This window comes from Aulonocara sp. 'chitande type north' Nkhata Bay, linkage group LG7, assembly GCF_057382095.1.
Source record: "Aulonocara sp. 'chitande type north' Nkhata Bay isolate Kocher_YH1m ecotype deep benthic linkage group LG7, A_spYH_male_GT1.1, whole genome shotgun sequence".
Lineage (NCBI taxonomy): Eukaryota > Metazoa > Chordata > Actinopteri > Cichliformes > Cichlidae > Aulonocara > Aulonocara sp. 'chitande type north' Nkhata Bay.
In genome coordinates this window covers 18402236-18423984 of record NC_141350.1, presented here as the reverse complement: position 1 = coordinate 18423984, position 21749 = coordinate 18402236, and the positions used below count along the sequence as shown (strand labels likewise).

At 39.7% G+C, this 21749-nt stretch overlaps 1 protein-coding gene across 1 annotated transcript in view; it reads left to right on the top strand.

Moving 5' to 3' along the window:
• nell2a (neural EGFL like 2a) overlaps positions 1-21749 on the top strand; it is an 87002-nt gene that overhangs the window by 19768 nt on the left and 45485 nt on the right. Inside the window, exons 9-12 of the mRNA XM_086299206.1 lie at positions 574-676; positions 5795-5886; positions 7487-7592; positions 8137-8265. Coding sequence (XP_086155332.1) covers positions 574-676; positions 5795-5886; positions 7487-7592; positions 8137-8265 — 430 coding nt within the window. The remainder of the gene's footprint in view (positions 1-573; positions 677-5794; positions 5887-7486; positions 7593-8136; positions 8266-21749) is intronic.

Genomic DNA, 21749 nt, shown 5'->3' with positions numbered 1-21749 from the left:
AAAAGCCAGTACATAAATTAAAAAGGAAGAGATGTGAGAAACACCCTTCAACTATTTTATGAGTGTCGACACTGCATAGATTGCCCACCAGAGGGCGCTCTGTAACTTTCCTGCAGTACCCCACCAATTACCACCAAACAGTACTGCCAGGAGTTCTCGAGTATTCCAAGTAAAGATTATATTTAATTAGCATTGTTATATTATGTTAATGAGGACAATTATTGGGGAAATCTATTTGCGTTTGAAAGAAAAAACAATATTGGCCGACATATCAGATTTTTAAATCACCAAATATCATTGTGGGTATCGGTAAAACCCGATATTAGTTGTTTTTCAGTTTTTCCAGTCTTATTTTTTAATGTTAAATCCTAATTATTATATATCTTGTTCAAAATGTAGTATTTGCCCAATTTAGGCGATTATTTCCAAAAAAGAAAATCAATATAAATATAGTCAGATTTTTAGAATTGTTGATACTGAAGTAATATGTATCAGTTCAAGCACCAAACGCCCAGTGTCACTTGAGTTCTACTAGTCACTCTTTAAACTAAGTGTTGTGTTTCTCTCTACCAGAATGGCACGGTGCAATGTGAGGCCATCTCCTGCCCTCCCCCTCAGTGCCCGGCGGGCACAGCGCCTGCCTACGTAAAGGGTGCCTGCTGCAAGGAGTGCCAGCGTGAGTGAAGTACCCTTAACCTCAGCACCCTCCTACACTCATACAATCATAGACACAATTGCGCACAAACGCGCACACATAACAGCAAAACAACCTCCATCACCAGATTTAGAGCACATATAACGCCTCCACAAGGGCTGCCTGACAATTGACCAGGGCTCTGCTGTGTTGCTAAGCTACCTCCTAACATGTCTCTTGAGATGAGTCCATCCTTTTTGCATATACATGGACCAATCAATTATTCACTAGCTGGCTTTCAAAACACAGATGGCCACCAGTCACACAGACATGAGCCAGTAAATCTGGGATCGCTGCATGTGATGTAAACTAGTTCCTATTTATGGCATGGCATGTTGAGGCTGTGAGAAAAGTGAAGAGGAAGGGAATGTGAAGGGTCTAAAACGATGCTCATAATCACACTGGCAATAGTGTCTCCATAAATGTCCATTTATTAACTTTTGAACACTGATATGTTCTAGCTGGATAAATAATTCCATTTCATCACATTGCTACATAGAGGGTCTGTTTTTTTTTCTTTTTTCCGAAAGACTTTGAGCTAAGCAATGAACTCTTATTAGCCTCTTCACCGCAGCACTCTGCATCTCATATTCTCTCAATTCCCCTCTCAATAAAAATGGATTTCAGTGGGTATTATCGTATTATCTTTTTTTTCTTACATTCTGCTGATAGTATCCCAAATGAAACTTTAACAGATGTGATATATTTTCTTTTGAGAGGCAAAAAGAACTGCCCGCCAACTTATAGAACACAATCTAGCACATGCATTAAGCAAAGGAATTTATTACCGTACGTCTGAGTGTTTTCAATAACTGGTGTTCTCACCTGAGATGTGTTTAAGGTTACACACCATATGAGCGATAGAAAAATGTACCAGACTTTGTGCGTGTGTATAGTATTTCTTAGCAGATTTGACTCCACGTCTTGTGCAGGCTGACTTCATTTGAGAGCTTCTTCATCACAAGCACCCACGCACTTCTGCCATCCCTCTTCCTGCTTTGCTTGTAAGCGAATGACACAGTGAAAATGCTACAAAAGCAAATAATAGACAAGATTTACTCTCTATCAGGAAGAGACAATTAGTCTGGGATGCTAATCATCTCGTGTCAGCATCTTTTTCCACGGAACCATAGGCCTAGGCCGATACGCAGGGGCTTTAAGCGGGACTGTAAATCTGCTGCCGTGTTACCCAAATACAAACACGTAGCAAGTAATGCCCTTAAACTCAATATCCCTATTCTCCCTTGTGTCAATGAGGTAGACAAACACACAGCTAATTACATGTGCTCTCGCTTTGGAGAGAAGTGTACCGCAAGTTTCCTTGCTACAAAGACATGATTTGCTCTCCAAATTAAAGGCTTATCTCACAGCGCCGGGTCTGTCAAGTAGAGCGCCAAATGGCTGTTTCAGAAGTCCTTCGCTTTTATGATACGCTGCTTTGTGATAGGGCCTGACCTCCAGTGTCAATCATTTCTCCCCCTTGTATCAGACTAGATCTGTCTGACCCCAACTGCTCATCAAACACACGCTTTCTGCCCATGTGATTATTTTAACCTCCACCACCCCAAGAACCCCCAGTTACATGAAATAGCTTCTCCTCAGTGCCTCACTCAGGAGTGCTTTCTCCCTCTGCATATTAATTATGCCATCACTTCTTCTGTTGTTACTTAATTGAGTTTGACACGCTTGATTTGGTTCAACTGTATTCACCTGAGGGCTTTAAAAAAAAGGCCTCACAAAAAAAGTGTAAATAATAAGGACAGAGTGTGTGATGCACGTTAAACAGCACTGTTAAATAACTCTTGACATCTAACTAGTGTTTGCGGTCACAGCTGAGCGGAGACGCACAGATTTGGGTTCAGCAGTTACAAAAAGAGAACAGTATGAGTCAAATCTTTTTCAGATGAAACAAGAAAAAAACCTCACAATCTGAACAAGAGCCTCTATTCTTTACAAACAACAGCAATTCAGATCAACTTCCTGTTAGATCCACATCATCTACGAATTTCAAGAAAGGTCCCCTAAACAATTTCTAACACTCCTTACTTTCCCTTTAACTTATTATTTCAAATGGAAGCTCTCACATCATTTGTCTTTTTTAGTTTGTAACATTTGGTCATTTTCTAAAACAATGCTGTTAGCTTTGTGGCATTTAAAAAACAAGGGTCAAAATGTTTGCTTCCTTTTTTTGAAGTAATTTTGTTTGTCTGGATATAAACCAAGTAGAAATGAGCTCAGGGCTTGTGCAATTTCTGTTTGAGATAATTTTCTTACATGTCACTCTGACCTCTTTTCAAAATATTTGAATCTTTCTGCTCTGCCAGCCTGGAGAAAAATAGTGTCTCTTTATCAACTGTGTATTTAGCTTACGGGCGTGGTGCATTTTTTTTTAAATTATATTGATTTAACTTGGTGGGAGTTACACATGCTTGCATTGACCAGTTCTTAGTGTATTCACCACCTGCAACACATGCCAATTTCCTCTGCTTAGTTTTCAGCAACCGAATTGTTGTTCCTTGCGTGTAGCTTAAACTGTGAGCTCTCTCATGATAGGATGTAAGCAGATTATAAAATTCTGATGAGCCTTTTTTTAAAGAGCCTTTTGTCCTCATTATTTCAGCCGCTGGTTGTGAGGTCTAGTAAATTAGTTATGATGATGCGATTTTACAATTCAGATTAAATTTGTATCGGAATTCTTCAGAGAACATGCAGATCCCAAATCTTTTCAAGCCGTATAAGAAGCTCCAAACCAGAATGAAGCATCTGTTCTTCCTGGGGTGAAAAAGTGGTTACCCCTAATTTGGGTGATATTGTGACAGATTGTTTGGCTCTTTTAATTATTTTCCCACATCATACTAAATCATTTGTATGATGTCAGAGAATATATACACTGCTCAAAACATTAAAAGAACACCTTTTCATCAGAGTATAGCATCAGGTCAGTTAAACCTCTGGGATATTAAACTGGCTAGTTAAGTAGCAGTAGGGTGTGTGTGTGGGAGGGGGGGGGGCGTTATTAATTAGTTTCAGCTGCTTTGGTGTTAATTAAATTAATAAGAGGTGCACCAGAGGTACAACAGTTAGACAACTTACAAAACAGGAATGGGTTTACTGTTAGCTGCCACTCTGTTGCTTTTGCTAGTTTTTGCAGTTCTGGATCCTACAAATTCAATTACACATTAATACGTGCCATTGCCAGAAGGTTTGCTGTGTCTCCCGGCAGAGTTACAAGAGCATGGAGTAGATTTCAGGGGATGGGTAGTTACTCGAGGAGAGCTGGACAGGGCCGTAAAAGATCCTTAAACCATTAGCTGGACTGGTATCTGCAGGAACAGGATGAGCACCGCCAGAGCTACAAAATGAGCTCCAGCAGCACACTGTGTGAATGTCTCTGACCAAACAATCAGAAACTGACTTCATGAGTGTGGCCTGAGTGCCCAACGTCCACTAGCGGGCCCTGTGCTTGCTGCTTGGCATGATGGAGTCTAATTGGCATTTGACATAGAATATCAGAATTTGCAGGTCCACTACTGGCGCTCAGTGCTTTTCACAGATGAACACGTGCCAGAAATGAAACGTTCTGGAGAAGCCATGGAGAACATTATGCTCCCTGTAATACGGTTCAGCATGACTGGTTTCCTGGTGGGTCCATAATGATCTGGGGAGGCATATCCATGGAGGTATGCACAGACCTTTGCTAGGCAGGCTGACCACCATTAGTATCAGCACAACATCCTTGGACCAATGTCAGACGTTCCTGGTGCACAACAATACCCGGCCTCATGTGCTGAGGATATGCAGGGAGTTCCTGGAGGATGAACATTGTCAGACATAGAAGACACACATGCACTTAGGGGCCACACGAATCACTCAATACTATTCTGTATTATTATGGGTTGAAAGCCTGCTGCATCATTTTTTCAATTTGATTTTCGGAGTATCTTTGAATTCAGCCCTCTGTAGGTTGATGATTTTCATTTCCATCAAGTGATGTGGCATCCTGTCCTTCCAAACACATTACCCAGTCCATATGACTCATGTATACAGCATGATTTTTTTCGTATTGAGTGTTGCTTTCAGTGTGTCCCTTTATTTATTTATTTTTTTATCAGTGTATATATGAAGAGACAGTTTTGATCATTAGGTTCGATCTAAGGTTTTACCGATGAATTAATTTGAAAAGAAAGAACAATAAAGAAAATTCAAATAGAAAGTCATTATTTTCCAATTAATGAGGTTATGAATTCAAAATGAATTATGGCCATCTTGTTTTTCTTTGCATCTGATTGGTAGCTGAAGACATTATTAACTTATTAAGGGCCAATCTGAGAAACCAGAAGGCTTTTGTGCTGGCTTAACCTATGGATAATATTTTTTTGAAGGGACCATGTCCAGTGGATGTCCAGGCAAAGACTGTGTTATTATGTGGTCCTTCTTTACAAATGCAGATACATTTTTAAAAAGCTAATAAAAATTGTTTTTGTTTTAACTACAATAGATTACAATAACACCATATAAGAAAGTGCCGTCCCTGCTTTGCTCTCTGTGGAGATCATTGATCTGCATGTAGCATGAGCCTAGCTGCTCTACCTTATCAATAGAATCTGAATACTTATATGCAAAAAAATAAAAAAAATAAATAATGAAAATGTATTCAACAGCTGTTCAAACTCAAGCATCATAAGTACTGAGCTGTTATCTGTTTGGAAATGAAAGGTGTCATTGTTCGCATCCTTCCATCTCCAAACCCGGCAACTGCAAGCGCTTTGTTGCATTCTTCATTTGTATTTTTTTACTCACATGTAATTCTACAGCTTTCACACAGTTCAGCTAACATTTCTGCTACTCTTTGGTGATCATTAAATATTGTCTAAATGTCTTACACCAGCACATTTTTTGGACCTGCATTAATTAATTAAAAATAGGTCACAGCCATTTAAAAAAGGGAGATGTAGGGTTATTATCCTGTGCAGATGATAAACCAACGCAGATTTTAAAAAGCACAGTGTTTTTTTATATGCATATTTGTTTAATGTTTGTTCATTGTGCCATTTATTTATTTAATTATTTATTTGTGTGCATTTATGTGTCTGCTAACAGCTGTGTGCTTATTTGGTGGAAGAGAACTGGTGGAAGGAGATCAGAAAGCTGTACGTGACTCTGCTGGCAGGTGCCTGCTGTTTGAATGCAGGGTAAGTCATATCAGCACACACACACAAAGGCACGCACGCAAGCAAACACACACACACACACACACACACACACACACACACACACACACACACGCAACCACTTTCATTTAGAAGGCTCTTTAGAACGTCTTTTAGAAAGAGACCCCACATTACCTCATGGACCTAAACACTTCAAGTCTCCTAATTTCCATATTGCTCTGCATGACAGCTTACTAAATACTTACGCTGTGTGACCCACTGTGGCAGGATACAATACCCCATCTTGTGAGTTTGTCCGCTTTAGCTCAATGTCATTGATCTGTCTTGTCGCTGTCCTACAAAAAAAAAAGAAAAAAAAGAAAAGAAGACCGAATCCCACTACTCAATTTTACATTTGGAGGCCAAAATGTAAAAAAGAGGTGTACCTGTCAGTCAGAGAATGCCACATCTATTCTTCAGTACCAAAAATCAGATACCACAGTGGTCCCAAATTAGATTCATTCCCCAATTATTCAAAGTATTTGCTTTTGTCTGCCTGGTGCACCAGATGGGTGGGTTGCTCACTTTTGGGAGTAATTCGCTTGATGACATTATTCCAGGCAGGCCCAATCAATCACAGAAAAATGATTTGAAGTTTTTAATCACCCAGCTCTATCATATCATCCAGCTCCTCCATGAATTCTGCAAACCTCCATTAGAATCTGCAGTTTCAGACAGCTGCCTGGCTTGCTTGCCCACACCTGGCCCATCTGTAGTCCCAGTTAACTGACTGGCAGTCACAGGCAGATCAAAGAAGTGCTGTCAGTCAGCCCACTGCTGCAGACTTCTGCAGGCTTCCCCTGACAGCTGCTTGTCACGTCTCTGATCTTCTGTCTGCCTGCTGGCTGCGAGGGAGGTGGGTTGGGTTGGGGGTGCAAGTTTTGGGTGGTGGGTGCCCAGAAGTAGATGGCAAGGCTTGTTTGGAAAGTTGTTTGGGGACTTTTGGGGGAAGACTTTTGGGGACTTTTCGGCTCACGCACTTTACCTGTGCATGGCATATTGTGCATGGCATATTATAAGGACGCCTTTTTAACCTCCTGATTTAAGGTTATCCTTAGGAAAACATTTGTCCACTAGGAATTAACAGAGGAGGTCTGTTGTTTTTGTCGAACTATCTGTGGCAATCTGGAATCTAAAAGGGCATCAGCTGGAGGTACAAGGATGAGATCATCACATTGGCCTGCCAAAGGCATGCAGGGAAACAGAACCTCATAATCAGGTTTTACACTCTGACTAAACGCACATGCAGGGATAATCTAGAAGATTGATTCACTGTTAGTGTAATAAAGATGCATCATAAATCCTGATGTAAATTGCTGAGGATAACAAGAGAAGAAGAGCGTGCTTTCCCCTTCTTCTTTCCCTTTCCACAGGTAGTTTTTTTGGGGTGAAAAAATGTGATTGACCAATGAGTAATTGGCTTATAATGAACACAGCGGGAGCAGGGAGAGTGGGGCCATGAAAGAGGAAACACAATGGATGAATAATTACCTATATAATTACCTCTGGGCCCTTAGGAAATGAAGGGGGCAGAGTTCACCTAAGAAGTTGCTGACAAGGATTTTGCCTCCTCTCTTCACAGGACAGGACCATGCATCGAGTGGTCCCCAGTGAGCCTTGTCCCGAACTCAACTGTCCGGAGTCGGAGCAGATTGCTTTGAGTGGCAGATGCTGTAAAGTCTGCAGAGGTATTGAAGAAGCATGATCTTATGCTTCAGAAAACATGCAAGAATTCAGACCTGTTAATGCACGAAACCTCCACACCTTTGGAGCATGTTTATATGCTAACTGTTTGATTTTGACATTTGATTTCAGGTCATTCAGCATGCCATTTACACTTTTTTTTTTCAAATGAATTCTCCCTACAAGGTGGTTGGGTAGTTTTTCTGTTCTTTTCTGTAAGAAAGATCTCCTTTATTTTAAAATAAATTGCAGCAGTTAAAAAGTGCATGTGAAAATTGAATTGAAAGTTGTAAAATAATAAGTATGGTCTTTAAATTTTTACCTACTCATTCATAGTGCAGCGTAGTTTTCTGTGAAGTCAGATGTAGAGAGCATATTTGAGTGTATTGCCCTCATATACTAGTAAAAACACCACAGTTAAGATACTGTGGAGGGAAAAAAAAAGGTGTGGAGCTATGATATAACCTTTCGACTGCCTCTGTATGCCTCTGTCACTCCTCTCCTTTTCTATCCTCTGAGTCTCACCCTTTTCCTCCCTGCCTCCCGCAGGTCATGACTTCTGCTCAGAGGGCAACGGCTGCATGGAGAACTCTGACTGTGTGAACCTGGAGGCAGGAGACTGCTGTGTTTGTAAGGATGGCTTCCGCCCACTGCGAGATGATAATGCCTACTGTGAAGGTATAGTGTGGTTCTGAATAACAATCTCTGTGTTAAAGTTTAGCAACTAGCTGCTCCCAAAAGCAGTGCCCAGACAAAGGCGAAGGTTTTATAGATTTATTGAAAAGCAGAGAACTTGAGTGGGAGAGGGTTTAGAGACAGAGGAGTGAAGAAAGGGTGGTCGGGGTTAGCAGTGTATGTCGGGTGAAAAGCATGATGAGGAGCTAAGTACACAGTAGACTGTCAAATTAAGAATAATGTGCAGAATGGAAAGTTAACATTGGCAACAGAAAGAACAGGAGAAACTGGACCTGAAGTAATGGAGCAGCTAACTCTGGAGGTGATGGTGGGATCTGGCAGGGACTGAGAGGAGAGACAGTTTGATATACGTGGTGAGACAATATTATGTTGTGGTGCCAACCACAGGGGTTTAAGGCTGGAGAGGAATAGCTGTGCACACAGATATGTGTACACGACAGGACCAACAGACTAACAAGAGACAGAAAAGTCTTGGGACAAAGCGCTTTAGAGATGACATTTGCAGCGAGGTGGAAAATGAGGACGTGCTGATCAAAGGATATACTGGATATAAGTCTCTTTATTCTCTCTTACTTTTCTTATTTTTGATGTATTCATTCACTTGTTCAGTGTTCCAAAAGTAATACAGCATTTTTATAATGTTTTATATGAATCATTTTCCTTCCTTTAGACATGCCAACATAATAATAGCCAAGATTTTTCTTTTACTTCTGCAGAGGTCATCTTACAGTCAGTGTGACAGCTTATTTTCCAGCTTCCAAAAGAGTGTTTATGCTTTTCAGTCTGGAGAATTATAAAACGAACTGTACAAAATTTGCCTCAGGCCTTTGGTAGATAATCCAGCACAAAGAATCCAAAACATTAGGTCACCGTTTCTAAATGTTTATAGTTTTTATTTTACGAAGCAGCAGGTTATTTGTTTCCTAGTTTGACTAAATCTCATTCAAAAGGTTACCCCCCACTCTGTACCCAAAAATGTTTGGAAGCTGTAAATAAAAAGAGAATGCAGCTATTTCTGTAAATCATTAAAACCATAAATACTTGTCGAATGTAAAATTGTTTTGATGCTGACAACATGTGTCAGACTGAGAGAACAAAAGACTAAAAAGATGAAGAAGGCTTCAGCACTGTGAACGACTAATAGGGAAAATAGGTGAACATAGATTAACTTAAAAATAATGTACCTCAGTCTTAAAATAAGATAATTTGGGTTTTTCATCCTCAGGTTGCATGATGTCATTAAAGGATTCAGGGAATCTGGAGAAAGTGCTGTACAGGGGACAAGTAGAAACCAGCTCTAAATGGCCATAATCTTTGTGCCCTCAGGTAGCACCGCATTAAAAACAGACTGATTCTCTAGCTGAAGTCACTGCACTGCCTTCGGGAGCAAAAAAACATTGCCATCAAACAGCTACAGCAAATAGTTGCTTGCAAAATCAAAATCATGGACTCTGCGTGCGTTTTGATGCATAAATGGCAGAGAAACCATTCTGTACAGTATTGATGATAGTGTGAGGTCCATAAATATGAGTAACTTCCCATTGATGCAAATGATAAGGCCGGTTTTGGAGCAACATACTGTATGTCGCCATCAAGATGATGTCTTATTCAAGGACAGCTTTGCTAAACCACATCCTGCATTTCTTTAAACTTTTTGGCCTTGTAATCAAACACTCTTTGAAAATCTTCAGCTTGTTATGAAAAATAGAAAAGAATTAATGGTTCTCATCCTAAAACTCCAATTTTGTTATTTAATGTGTGATGTTTCAAGCACACCTGCTCTTCATCAGACTGTGAAACACAGGGCAGCGGCATCTTATCGCCTGTGACAGGTCACATGATTGACCGTGATTGATAGCAATAACATCTCATCAGAACCGAATCGTGCCTTGTATAGGACAAACAGTTGATAAATAATCTACAGGTCATGCATATTGTAACTCAGATAAAGGTGCCTCAGCAGACAAAAGCACATTATGAAAAAACAAAAACTACAAATTAGGCCCCGAAACCCAGGAGAGTTAAATAATTTGCAAATGACTGCATTCTATTTAAATGTTATACTTTGCTGGTTTTATGCTTAGTTGGTTAAAGTGTCTGTCTTGTAAACAGGAGATCCTGGGTTCAAATCCCAGCAGTGCCTGATTCGTAGTGTTTGTTGTCATTGTTAACAGAAGGTAGATTTCCACAATTTCATGTACAATGACAATAAAGGGCTCTTCTATTCTATTCTGTTCTTTTCTCTCACACAGCCTGGCTTTCATCAGAGTCAGCTTTTTATATTTTTTACCTAAAAAATGGAAACACATGGGAGCATTTTCAAAATATTTTCCCATAAACCCCTTAGTTGAATTCATGGTCTTTTTTTTCACATAATCCTGTTGTGATGGGAAATGTAATCCTCTCATTATCTGTGTCCACATCAACAATAACTGCTTTTCATAATACAATTCGAGACCCTTGTGTTTGTCTTCTTAGTCAGTAGATTAATTTCTGATATAAAAACAAGCTCAGAGTTTGTATGCGTGCATATGTTATTGGTCTCTCTGTTGGCCATCAGATCGCTCATCACTGAGGTCATGTATTACTAAATGCCTGCAAAGGTACACAAGTCTGCTGCCTTTCTGCGCTTTTAAGTCAAACACAATGGGATTAATTATATCAGCGCTCTTCCTTTACACAAAGAGACACTGTTTTCCTTTATTGCCTTTTGAACGCCCCACACTTTTAAATTGCCCGACTGAAAAACACTGTCTCCACCTCATTGAGCAGGTCATTTTATGTTGATGGGGAAGCTATGAAAAACATGCTCACAGAGTTCAAACGTTCACCCTAGAAATTGATGGCGCTTCAGATGAATTTCTCATCTGCCATCTTGGTGGAATCTTACCAGATGCGTCATTAAAAAATGATAACTTTATCATCTCCAATGCTATCCTGTACTAAAAAATGTAGCAAACATCATGTAATAACTGCTACCCCTGTGTATCTCTGGCGTTAATGAGCAAACAGGGTATCAAAGTTATTTAGATTCATCTGCTTTTGACCCCGACAGCTGCCCTGTCAATATTCAGCCTTCTTGGTCTTTCTTTTTTTTATTGTGTCTGTGCAGTTTTAGACCCTCAGTCCGTGAGTTCATGCCTACAGTCATCGCTCTCTCTCTAATGTAATCAAGATGTGGCTCAAGTGTCACATAAGAAGACAGGCTTCTTATTTTATTTTTTTTTAAATTGTAACAAGGGTGTAAAATGATTGAGTAGTAGTACTTCACAGCTTCAGTGGATCGCACATTAATTTAGTGATATGAGCAGTTGTCCAGGTAATTAGTCAGAGGGAATCTGCATAATTACAGATACTATCTGACTTAAGTTAATGAGGAGTAATGCTGTGGGTTGCAGGTTGTAATCAAATAGTAAATGCAACCCTCATCCACCATAGCAGTGTATCTCCATGATGTCCTTGAAAACAACATTCAGACAATGGTGGACAATAACGAACATTAACGGCAGCGCCGTTGCTGAGCTGGAACCAGTGTCACAAAAGGTAAGTGTAAACAAATGTGCAACAGGAATAATTTAGCACAGTGCTAAATAATTTGTTTTCTTAAACATTATTGCTGTTGTGTGTTTGTTTACACCTGCCCAGTAATAAATCCCACAGTGGTGGAGGTACTTGCTACTTACTAAACATTAGTTATAGAATATGAAACATTGTACAGCTTCTCAACAGGAGAAAGGAATTTAAAATGCTATACCTAAACCATTACCTTGAAAATATTGCTTATATTGTAGGCAGTACATCAGGAAGATTGTGAGTATGAGTCAGACTGAAGCAAAGGATTTTGTATAATAACAAGAAGACTGAATTTAAACTTTCTGTTGAATTAGTTACATTAAACTTATCTAAACCCCTGTTTTGAAGGCTCGTGTTGAGCTTTTTGGTTGCCTTCATATTTGTATTTTTTAAGTAGACGTTCAAAGTGAGCATCAAGCAAAAATTTAATTATATGCAACATTCACTGACTGGAAGAAATTAGTTTAACATTTAAACCTATTTTCTGCACATTCCAGCACATAAAATAAAATATTTTTTTGTGTTTACACTCAGTCTTTCAAATAAATGCAAGTAAAACACAACAGAAAATAAATAAAATCAAAGACTAGCGGTCCTGTTGCTCTATTTTCACCTGTATAGCAGGAGTGACGTAGGCGGAGGTTTACCCTGGTGCAGGTGTGCCGCAGCGGTCAGTGGAACAATCCGCGAGTTTCTCTGTGAATTTCACATTACGTGGTAGCGCACTCGGTGCTTGCTCGGAAGTTAAGGGGTTTTCTTCCCACTCAGTGAACAGCGGACACTAATGTTTTTGTCACTTTTTATGGAATCAAACTCAAAGTAAGGTCAGTACTTCCACGCTTTAAACGCTGCACGCTCATACTCTCTCCCGCACTCGATATATTATCCATTGTTGATCTGCACACAGCTGTTGTCACGAACGTCGCACTCGCTTACGTCATTGTCATGAGACACTCTCGCAAGAAAATCACGGTTTTAGTAACGCAGTAACGCAACGTGCTTACGGGAAAGTAACAGTAATCTAATTACCGTTTTTGCAATAGTAATCCCTTACTTTACTCGTTACTCGAAAAAGTAATCGGATTACAGTAACGCGTTACTGCCCATCTCTGTTGTCCACACAAGAAGTATGTGAAGTAACAATATTATAAAAGCAGGAAAACTCTTGCAAGCATACAGAGGTGTTAGTGTTACAGGCATAAAATATCTGCGCTGACCATCTTAAGACTTTGAATTGATGGAAACTGAGCTTTCTTTTAGGTCCAGGAATGGGTTTCACCTCTCATCCGAGGGACTTCTTCAGTTCTAAGAAGTCCCTCAGATCATGTGACCCTTACGACTCACATGATAATAGGGTGGGTCAACCGCTCTCAGGGCCACCTCAAGTGACAACCCCCCACTGGAGGTTAAATACCTGCTATTCCCCATCAGCTTTTAGAACTGAAGAACCCTCACAGATAAGAGAGAAACGTGTTTATGATCCTAAAGCGAAGCTCGGTTGGCTTCAGTTCAAGCATTTAAGACTACCATAACCTGGCTGACTGACTGTGATATTTACTGACCCTTTCCTGTTAGCTTTCTTCGTGGTATGTTAGGTCTCCTGCTAGCAAACAGTCCACCACAGGTAATGTAGTGAGTTGTAAACACAGACCAAAATAAAATTGAATTAGATCGATCGTGTCTGCTGTCACTGACACTCGGCCTGGCATTTCAAGTTCGGATCAGATTGATGTCCCATCCGAATAACTGATCAGTGCATCATTTATACAGAGTATTCAATGTAACAACAAAGTATCACCTATAAAAGCACAACATTAAGTTCTTATAGGATGCACAATACATTACTATACATAAATAAATGTGGGAAGCATACACATGTAGTGTAAATATCCCAGCAAGTCTTTAATTCATTTCAATTCAATTGAATTTTATTTATTTAGTGCTAAATCACAACAACAGTTACCTTACGGTGTTTTACCTTAATTCAACAGTACAGCTGCTAGCTTGCTACACAACAGATGTAGTTACAGATATTTGTAATTAGTGATTGTTTTTAGGAAGGAAATAAAAGAAATATCCCATTTTCCTAAAAATATATCCAACAAGATAACCAGCATAACAGTGTCACTTAAGCTGAAACAGCTGCAGTATTGTAGTAGTGTGAATTGAAAGACTCAAAAAACATGTTAAAAGTTTGCAGCTTGATTCCTTTTGCTCTTTAGTGATCGCAAGTTTATCACACAAGCTCTTTGAACATTTTCAGCAGTTCATTCTTGTAGAAATAAGGATGTAGCCACCCATGTCATTACCAGCGTAAAAGTGAGTGCAAGCAGACAGACCTGTGCCTCCAACATCAAAACTTCAGGCCCCAAGTATTCATCTCCATTCATCTCGAGAGCAGGCTGACTCTTGCTATGAAATTGGATGGCCGTGATTGTGGTTAGTTTTTGCATCAAAGACTGCACAGAGAAACCTGAAATTGAGTCAATTTGATGATGGAGTTCTCTCAAAAGCAATTGATTTTTTCTTCATCTGTCTCTGTACACAGTACATGATTGTGTGTGTGTGTGTGTGTGTGTGTGTGTGTGAGTGAGTGATGCTCAGTTCAACAAAAGAATGTTAGTGTTCATGCACCATTTTGTGGCTGCAATGAGATGTAAAGAAAGATGAATGAAACCACCTGCTTTCAATTCTTAATGAGCTTCAATGCAGCAACACTTGTAGGTGGGATTATAATTCAAACTTTAAGGCAATTATTGTATTGAACAAAGTAGGGAGATTAAAAAAACATAAAAGAAAGAAAAGCATGGGTACACAGCATACAAGACTTTATGTATATGTACACATATGCATATTTTTGGGTTATGTCAAACATAACGCCAAAGATCACTAAAAGCAGAAGCAGATACTAGCTCTTTAAAACATTCCTAGGTCAGAGATGCGCTCAAAATAGCCGATGAGATCACTTCTGTGTAAATTTTTCATAGAAACAGCAGTAGGGAAAACTCAGGGGGATACTAGCCCTGCCTTTGTGTAAGTCTGTGTGGGTGTGTGTGAAGTTGCATGTATGTGTGTGTGTTTGTCTGTGTGTTTGAGCGCTGAGTTCCCCAACAGAAAAAGAGCCCAGTTTTCTCTCCATCCTATTCTCACAGAGCAGTCAGACTGAAGGCCTATTTTGCTACATGCGTGCATGTGTTTAGGACAGAATTAGACAGAGCGGCGAGCAGTGGAGAAGTGACAGACTGTGTGATTGTCTCTAAATTGAACAATCAGTATAGTTCAACGTGTTGAGATAATGCCATTATTCATCTCAGCATTGTAGAGGACTGCAGGCAGAGAGACATCTCCCATTGTTGTCTGCTTTTTGAAATGCCCTACTTTAGAAATTCACTGTCAGAATTGTGCAAAAATAAGAGCTGTTTGATTTTTTTGGTTGCAATCATATGGGAAATGTTAAAAACGGAACAATATTGTGTTAAATGAAGAAGTGGAGTATGCAACGGGGCTTTGTGTGCATACAATATCGCAGATTGTGGCATTTTATTAACTCACTTTACTCGATTTACATTCAGGCACAGCCTCATTATTGAATTAATCATGATTTAATGAACCGCATTTAGACAAAAGCACTTCCAGTGTTAAATAGTACAACAAGAAGTGAGGTAACTATATAAGCGTTATGGGGTCATTTGATCCAATTTAAAAGTAAAACACCCTACATGAAAGGTATCTAACCATGAAGATATCAGCCTCTAAGATTTCCGTCTCTACTGCAGCACGGTGCTGGAGAATGGAATTTAACTGGGAATGCTTACGACGCGGAAAGTACAGAAGTATCGGAATAGCAGTAGTCTGTGTTTCATTATAAACAAATCAGCAAAACTAGTGACGTGTTTGCCTCAATGCTTCTGAGTGTCTGGCTTGTCTGTTTTTTGAGCCTGAATTTGTTATTTAGATCAAATGTAACGGATATTTAAAATAGAGGCAAATTCCTAAAACAGCTGTGCATTGAAGTAAACTTAATCTGGAGTGCTCGGGACTCCTATAATCTGTGCATTATTACATATTTGCTGTGATAATGATTGTTTATCTTAGAAGGATGATGTAGAGCAAAAGGATGATGCATTGTAAGAGTGGGACATGTTGACTACTGATGTGGAATTAGAGCAGTAATAATAGTAATAATATAGATATATAAGCCAGGATTTAGGTTCACAGGCAATAGGTGTGGAGTTGTTCCCCTAGCTATCTGTTTGTTTGTTCTTGTGATATTTTGGACACTAAGTACAACTTTACAGCTAGAGAAAAAAACAAAGAAACAATAGTCTGGAAGATAACATTTGAATACATTATATGTGATATTTGGGTGAATTGGTCCTTAAATGCACACAGGATACAGCATATATGAAAACAAGCATGTCAACACATGAACATCAATTACGTACTTGAACAAATTACAATTGTAAACGGGGAAATATAACAACTGTATATAAAAGATGGACATACCGAGAGGAAAATTAACAGTTTCTAAATTTCATGGTAATTTATTTTAATGCAAAGAGACAAAAAAAAATCCAGAAAAAACACATTACATAAAGGTTATAAATTTCATTGACTGTCAAAAAGTATTTTATCCCCAACTCCCACAGACTGTCTACAAGTAATCAATCAGTTACAGATAATCCGGATCTCAACTCATTATACATATAGAGAACACCCATCCACAGAACCAGTTTCTCCCATTCATTTGCAATTACTTGGAAATGAACGAAACATAAAGTCAACAACAATCGCACTCAGTCTGGAGTGTAAGAACTTGCCTCATGGAGTGAGGATGATCACGAGAAAGGTGGTGGATGTGCCCAAAACTACTCGGGAGGAGCTGGGTAATGATCTGAAGCCAGTTGAGACATCAGTCACCAAGAGCACCGTTAATAACAACCCTATATTGTAATGGAATGAAATCTTTCAGAACCCACACGGTCCTCATACTCCTTATACTCCACAAGTACAGAGAAGACTTTGGAGAAAGTCCTGTGGGCAGATGAGACCACAATCAAGCCCTTTGGCGTCAACTCGACCCGCCGTGTTTGGAGGAAGAGAAATGCTCATTTGGAGCCAAGGAACATCATCCTCACAGTCAAGCAAGGAGGTGGAAACATTATGCTTTTGGGCTGTTTTTCTGTTAATGGTACAGGATGACTTCACCACATTGAGGTGATAACGGTTTGGGCCACATACCATACAATTTTAGACGAGAACCACTGTGTACAAACCTGGTGATCAACTACAAGAAACCGCTGTACTTGACAACAAAGGTTTAATTACTATGTCACGTTTTGTTTATTAATCACCTAATTATTCCACTCAATGACATGCAAATCAATTGGTAACTTTTACGTGATGCGCTTTTTTTCCGGATTTCAAGTTGATATTCTGTCTCTCTCCATTAAAATGAAACCACAAAAGAAATTCAACACATCTCGTTTATTTGCGAGCGAGCAGTCTTACAAATTCAGCTGAGAATCGAATAAGTATTTCCCCCCACTGTAAATGACAAAGTGAAGTCACTGTGGAAGCACCTTAATCGCGCACTCTCTCTAATTGCCACCCCACAACAATGGTTGCAAAAAGAAGTCCAATTGTATCGAAGTCTATGAGAAAAGGAACCCACTTCAAAACTGATTTATGAGCGCAGTAAACATTTCCCCGATGAGTTTATGGTCTCCATCAATAATTTGAAATCTGATGTAGTACAATATGATGTTTGTTTTGTAAATGATACTCTTCATTGTTTCAAAACAATAAAGATGATAAAGCAGGGTATGATTTAGTGCATGGCTAGCCTGTGATTGATTGTCCTCCGTTTCTCAGTCAGATTCACCCTTTCAAAGATGGTAGCAGTCAGTTTGTCACAACCAGTTAGCTTGTGCTAATTTTATATTTTTTTGTTAAGAATATTAAAATCAGCAAGGAAAACAAAATTGCACATAACATGTCCTAATGCATATTTTTTAAAAATGATAAAGCAACCACAGGATAATGAGACTGTTGGGCAGAGAACAAAAGCAAGAATTTTAATAATTGATTAAAAAGGACTGGACCACTTGCACGCAGAATGTGTTATCACCCATAAGCCATGAATGTGTGTGTATGTGTGCGCATAGTCGAAGTACACCTTGTGTTTGTGCGCAGACCAATCCCATTGCTGCAGCTGTCTTTTAAATGTCACAAGGTGGCAGCAGGCTAATTGGCACTGACTGAAGAGCACAGCCCGCTCCAAAACCCAATCACTGCTGGGATGAGCCCTGAGCCTTTGGGCTCCCCACCTGCTAGGGCCCTGACCCCCACGCACTTTGATGAATGGCACACATGCACACTCAGGGAAACATATACACATCCTGACTGGTCATGTGTGTTTACCTCTGTGACCCTGCCGAAATGTCACCCACAACAGATGGTACCACCATCACTGGGATAGTTCCCTCCTGTGTAAATAACAGTATCTCAACAAACTCACCCACTACCCTTTAAATGTCACATGGGAGATCACTCCTCTGTGGTTCTTTTCCAGATGGGATCACACTCAGCTCTACTTTTTATCAGTGCATTACGGTTACTTTGATTTCAGTGAAGAGTCAAAATATTTAAAATTGGGGCTGTTAGAGTAGAGGGAACTCTTTTAAAGCTGAGTAACCACCCCAAGCTATTTTCATGCATCCCACTAAGTAATTACTAGGTACTGTATGCATATTTTAAAAGCAAGTCAATAAACTGCCACATCTTAGAATAACTTTAGAGTTCCCTATTCCAGATAAAATCAAAACTATTCTACAAAGATCCTCATGTAGCTCTCGATACAACCAAAGCTCTGCATTGAAATGCAAAACCCAGGAAAAAAGCAAAACTCAGTACGCAGCAACACATGTTTCAAGACTAAGCATGATCTTCCAATCAGCCTTCCAGAGAGCTCTGATAGCTGTTAATGCTCCTTTGTTAGTGATTGTTTAGACCTCTGGCCTACAGGCTACAAATAGTCACAGAGTGACGTGTGATGGATGATGATGATGCTCGATTGATTTACGCATGGTTGAAAACACTTCCCAGATTAATGACAGCCCTGATGGAGACCAAAGCCCCATTCAGGCTTGCCGCACATAAACAAGGCAGTTTTGTCCATGACATTCACTTGAGTCATTCCAAATTGAAGTGAGTAACGTGTGTGTTTAAAATAACTTTATTGACACACACCTACGTGCACTTCAAGCCTGTTAGATGTTTGCAGGTTCGAGGATCGTTGCAAAATTGGATGAATCTTTATTCCCAGGTGGAAATTCTAAGTTGCTGTTGAATGATGTAGATTGTGTGCAAAAACTGACAAGAGAACAAAAACACATGGTCTAACACACACACCTTCTGGCAACTCTACTTGCAGCGAGGCTCTTCCCAAACAGGTAGGCTTCTAAGTGTTTACAGTGATTGATTACAGTGTGTCTGATATTTAGACGACTGCACTCTCAGAATGATTTATACTCTTGTTGCCTCCTAATGGTATTCTCTCCACTCAGTCTTCTTAATTGGCTCCCGCTCCTACCCAAATTGACAGTGACGTTTTGCATATTTGTTTTGGGTGTTTTCAGGCCGGCTTGTTTAGGAGTGATTGTCCAAATTGGCAAGTTGAAAATGTGCTGAAAACAGTTTTCTGCTGATCTGTAGTTCATCTTTAGGTACCGGCTCAGAAACGAATCATCTTTGTTCCATTTCCAAGAAACGCATTTGACTGTTGTTCTTTCGCACTCTGATTTCCCTACGGGTGTAAATGAAAGCAAGTAATTGTCCCTAAAGATTGGAAAAGTTAAAAACCAGACAGATTTATAAGCACCTCACTTCAGTGTTTCAAAAAAGTACTTTATTTTGAGTAAATTCGTTTCTTGATTAGTTTTTCCCAGGCTCACCTTCCAATACAACTTGCAGCATCACAATGCACAGAGACTCCCCCCACACTAAAACGGGCCTTTTATAACATTCTCCAACGCATTCATCCGTCCACGAGGAACCGAGGCCAACAGTGGAGGTAATCTGCTGAGTGGAACACAGATTGGCCAGCAGGGACAGCTTGTTGTCTATAGCGGTTTTTCTTTTCACTGTAGTACATTTGAAAGGAACTGGCTACTGAGAAATATCAGACAACATCTTGGCAAGCCTGGCTCCTCTGCTGTTTATTGGAAACCATCTGCGTGAGTAAGTGAGCTGGTTAGAGGAAGGAATGAACAGATGAAAAACACAAAAAAGAAAGAGAAAGAGTGGGAGAGGAAAAGAGTCCCTAGTTGAGTGGGACAGAAATGGGGTTCCTTTGTTGGATGTCCAAAGGAAATAGCATTGTTATCTCCCTATTCCTACATCTTGATTATACTGCAGTTTGAAGCAAAGATAGTGACGGTAGTCCCTATTAAAAACTACATGCTATGCAAGCGAGCAGGGATAAGTTGCTATTTCCTATTTACAAACTGTTTGTGTGCTATCACTTAGCAGTAGAGGGAATATTTAAATGTCAACACAACAGCACTTAGTAAGCAGGTTTGTGGTATCATTATCCAAATGAAAGTTGCATTGGAATGCATTTATATTTATATAAACATATATAAAGTTTGGGTACACAGGCATCATCTTTTACTGAGATAGTAGTTGCATTTTGAAAAGTCAATCACTCATCCCAGCATTTCTCATCAACCATGTGCACTTTAGTCACACCCCCTTCACACACACCTTCACATCATGACATTAGACTCTACTAGAGTAGCTTTGCATGATTCACAGTTCAAAATAATCCCCATTTACCTTATAGTGAGCTTTGTTGCAGCCCCTTAGTTTATTAATCGTCTGAAACAAGCTTCTTCTTCTTTTAGCTCCTTTTAAGCTATCTTTTTTCCTGATTGGCTGCCTCTCACAAACAAAAGGTTTGAGCAGCAGACCCAGAGTGCTGTGTCTGTGGTGACTGTATAAAACACATCTTCTCTTTAAGCCATCATATATTGTCGATCGAACAGTAAAGAAGAAGCTCTCTGAAACCAAATGCTTACACATGTCTGCAGCTTCTCCTTACAGCCATTACTTACATCCTTAAGTCATTATTTTGAATTTTGGTGATGCATAATATACATAATAAATATTGTAACAGTATATATACATACCCTTCAATCAGGGTGATTTTGCTGCTTTTTGCTGGCACAAATATTACTCAAAAAACATTTTGTATATTTTTATTGTTCATATTTTCCTAAATAAGTGACTTGCACATTATCTCATTGTGTGGCAGCAGGAAGTAAAAGACACATCCTTCTCTAAGCATGGGAGATATATTTCTTGTCTAGACAATGCAAAGCTATTCCTTCTCCTCAGATATGACTATGATTGATTCAGTTGTTATGCATGAATATACAAAGATGAAAAAAAGAAAGAAAGCACAGCCACTTTCGAGCCATCAGTCGCTGTGTGGCAACAGATTGACCCCGAGCACTCCGTTCAGTGATAAAGGCTGCAGCTGACTCCTGGCCAACCTTCTTTGCCTAGTGCATCACGTATGTCCATGTGACAAGCCAATCAGGAAAATGGAGTGCATTAATGGAGATGGAGATGGTTTCTCTCCCCCACGCAGTCACACTATGCCCCTCATCATCTCACCCCCTAACATATTGTTTTAACATACGTAACTGCTGTCACCAGGGGCAGGATGGATGGTTATACTTAATAGGCTCTAAATCAAAGCTGCACTATGGACGGCCAATCAGAAAGTGGGAAGCTGTCACCAGATCCGTGCTCAAGGTTACTGCTGCAATAGTGAACACACTGAATTTTTCTTCCACTGCCTCTTCAGTTAATACCTTTTGGTGCCT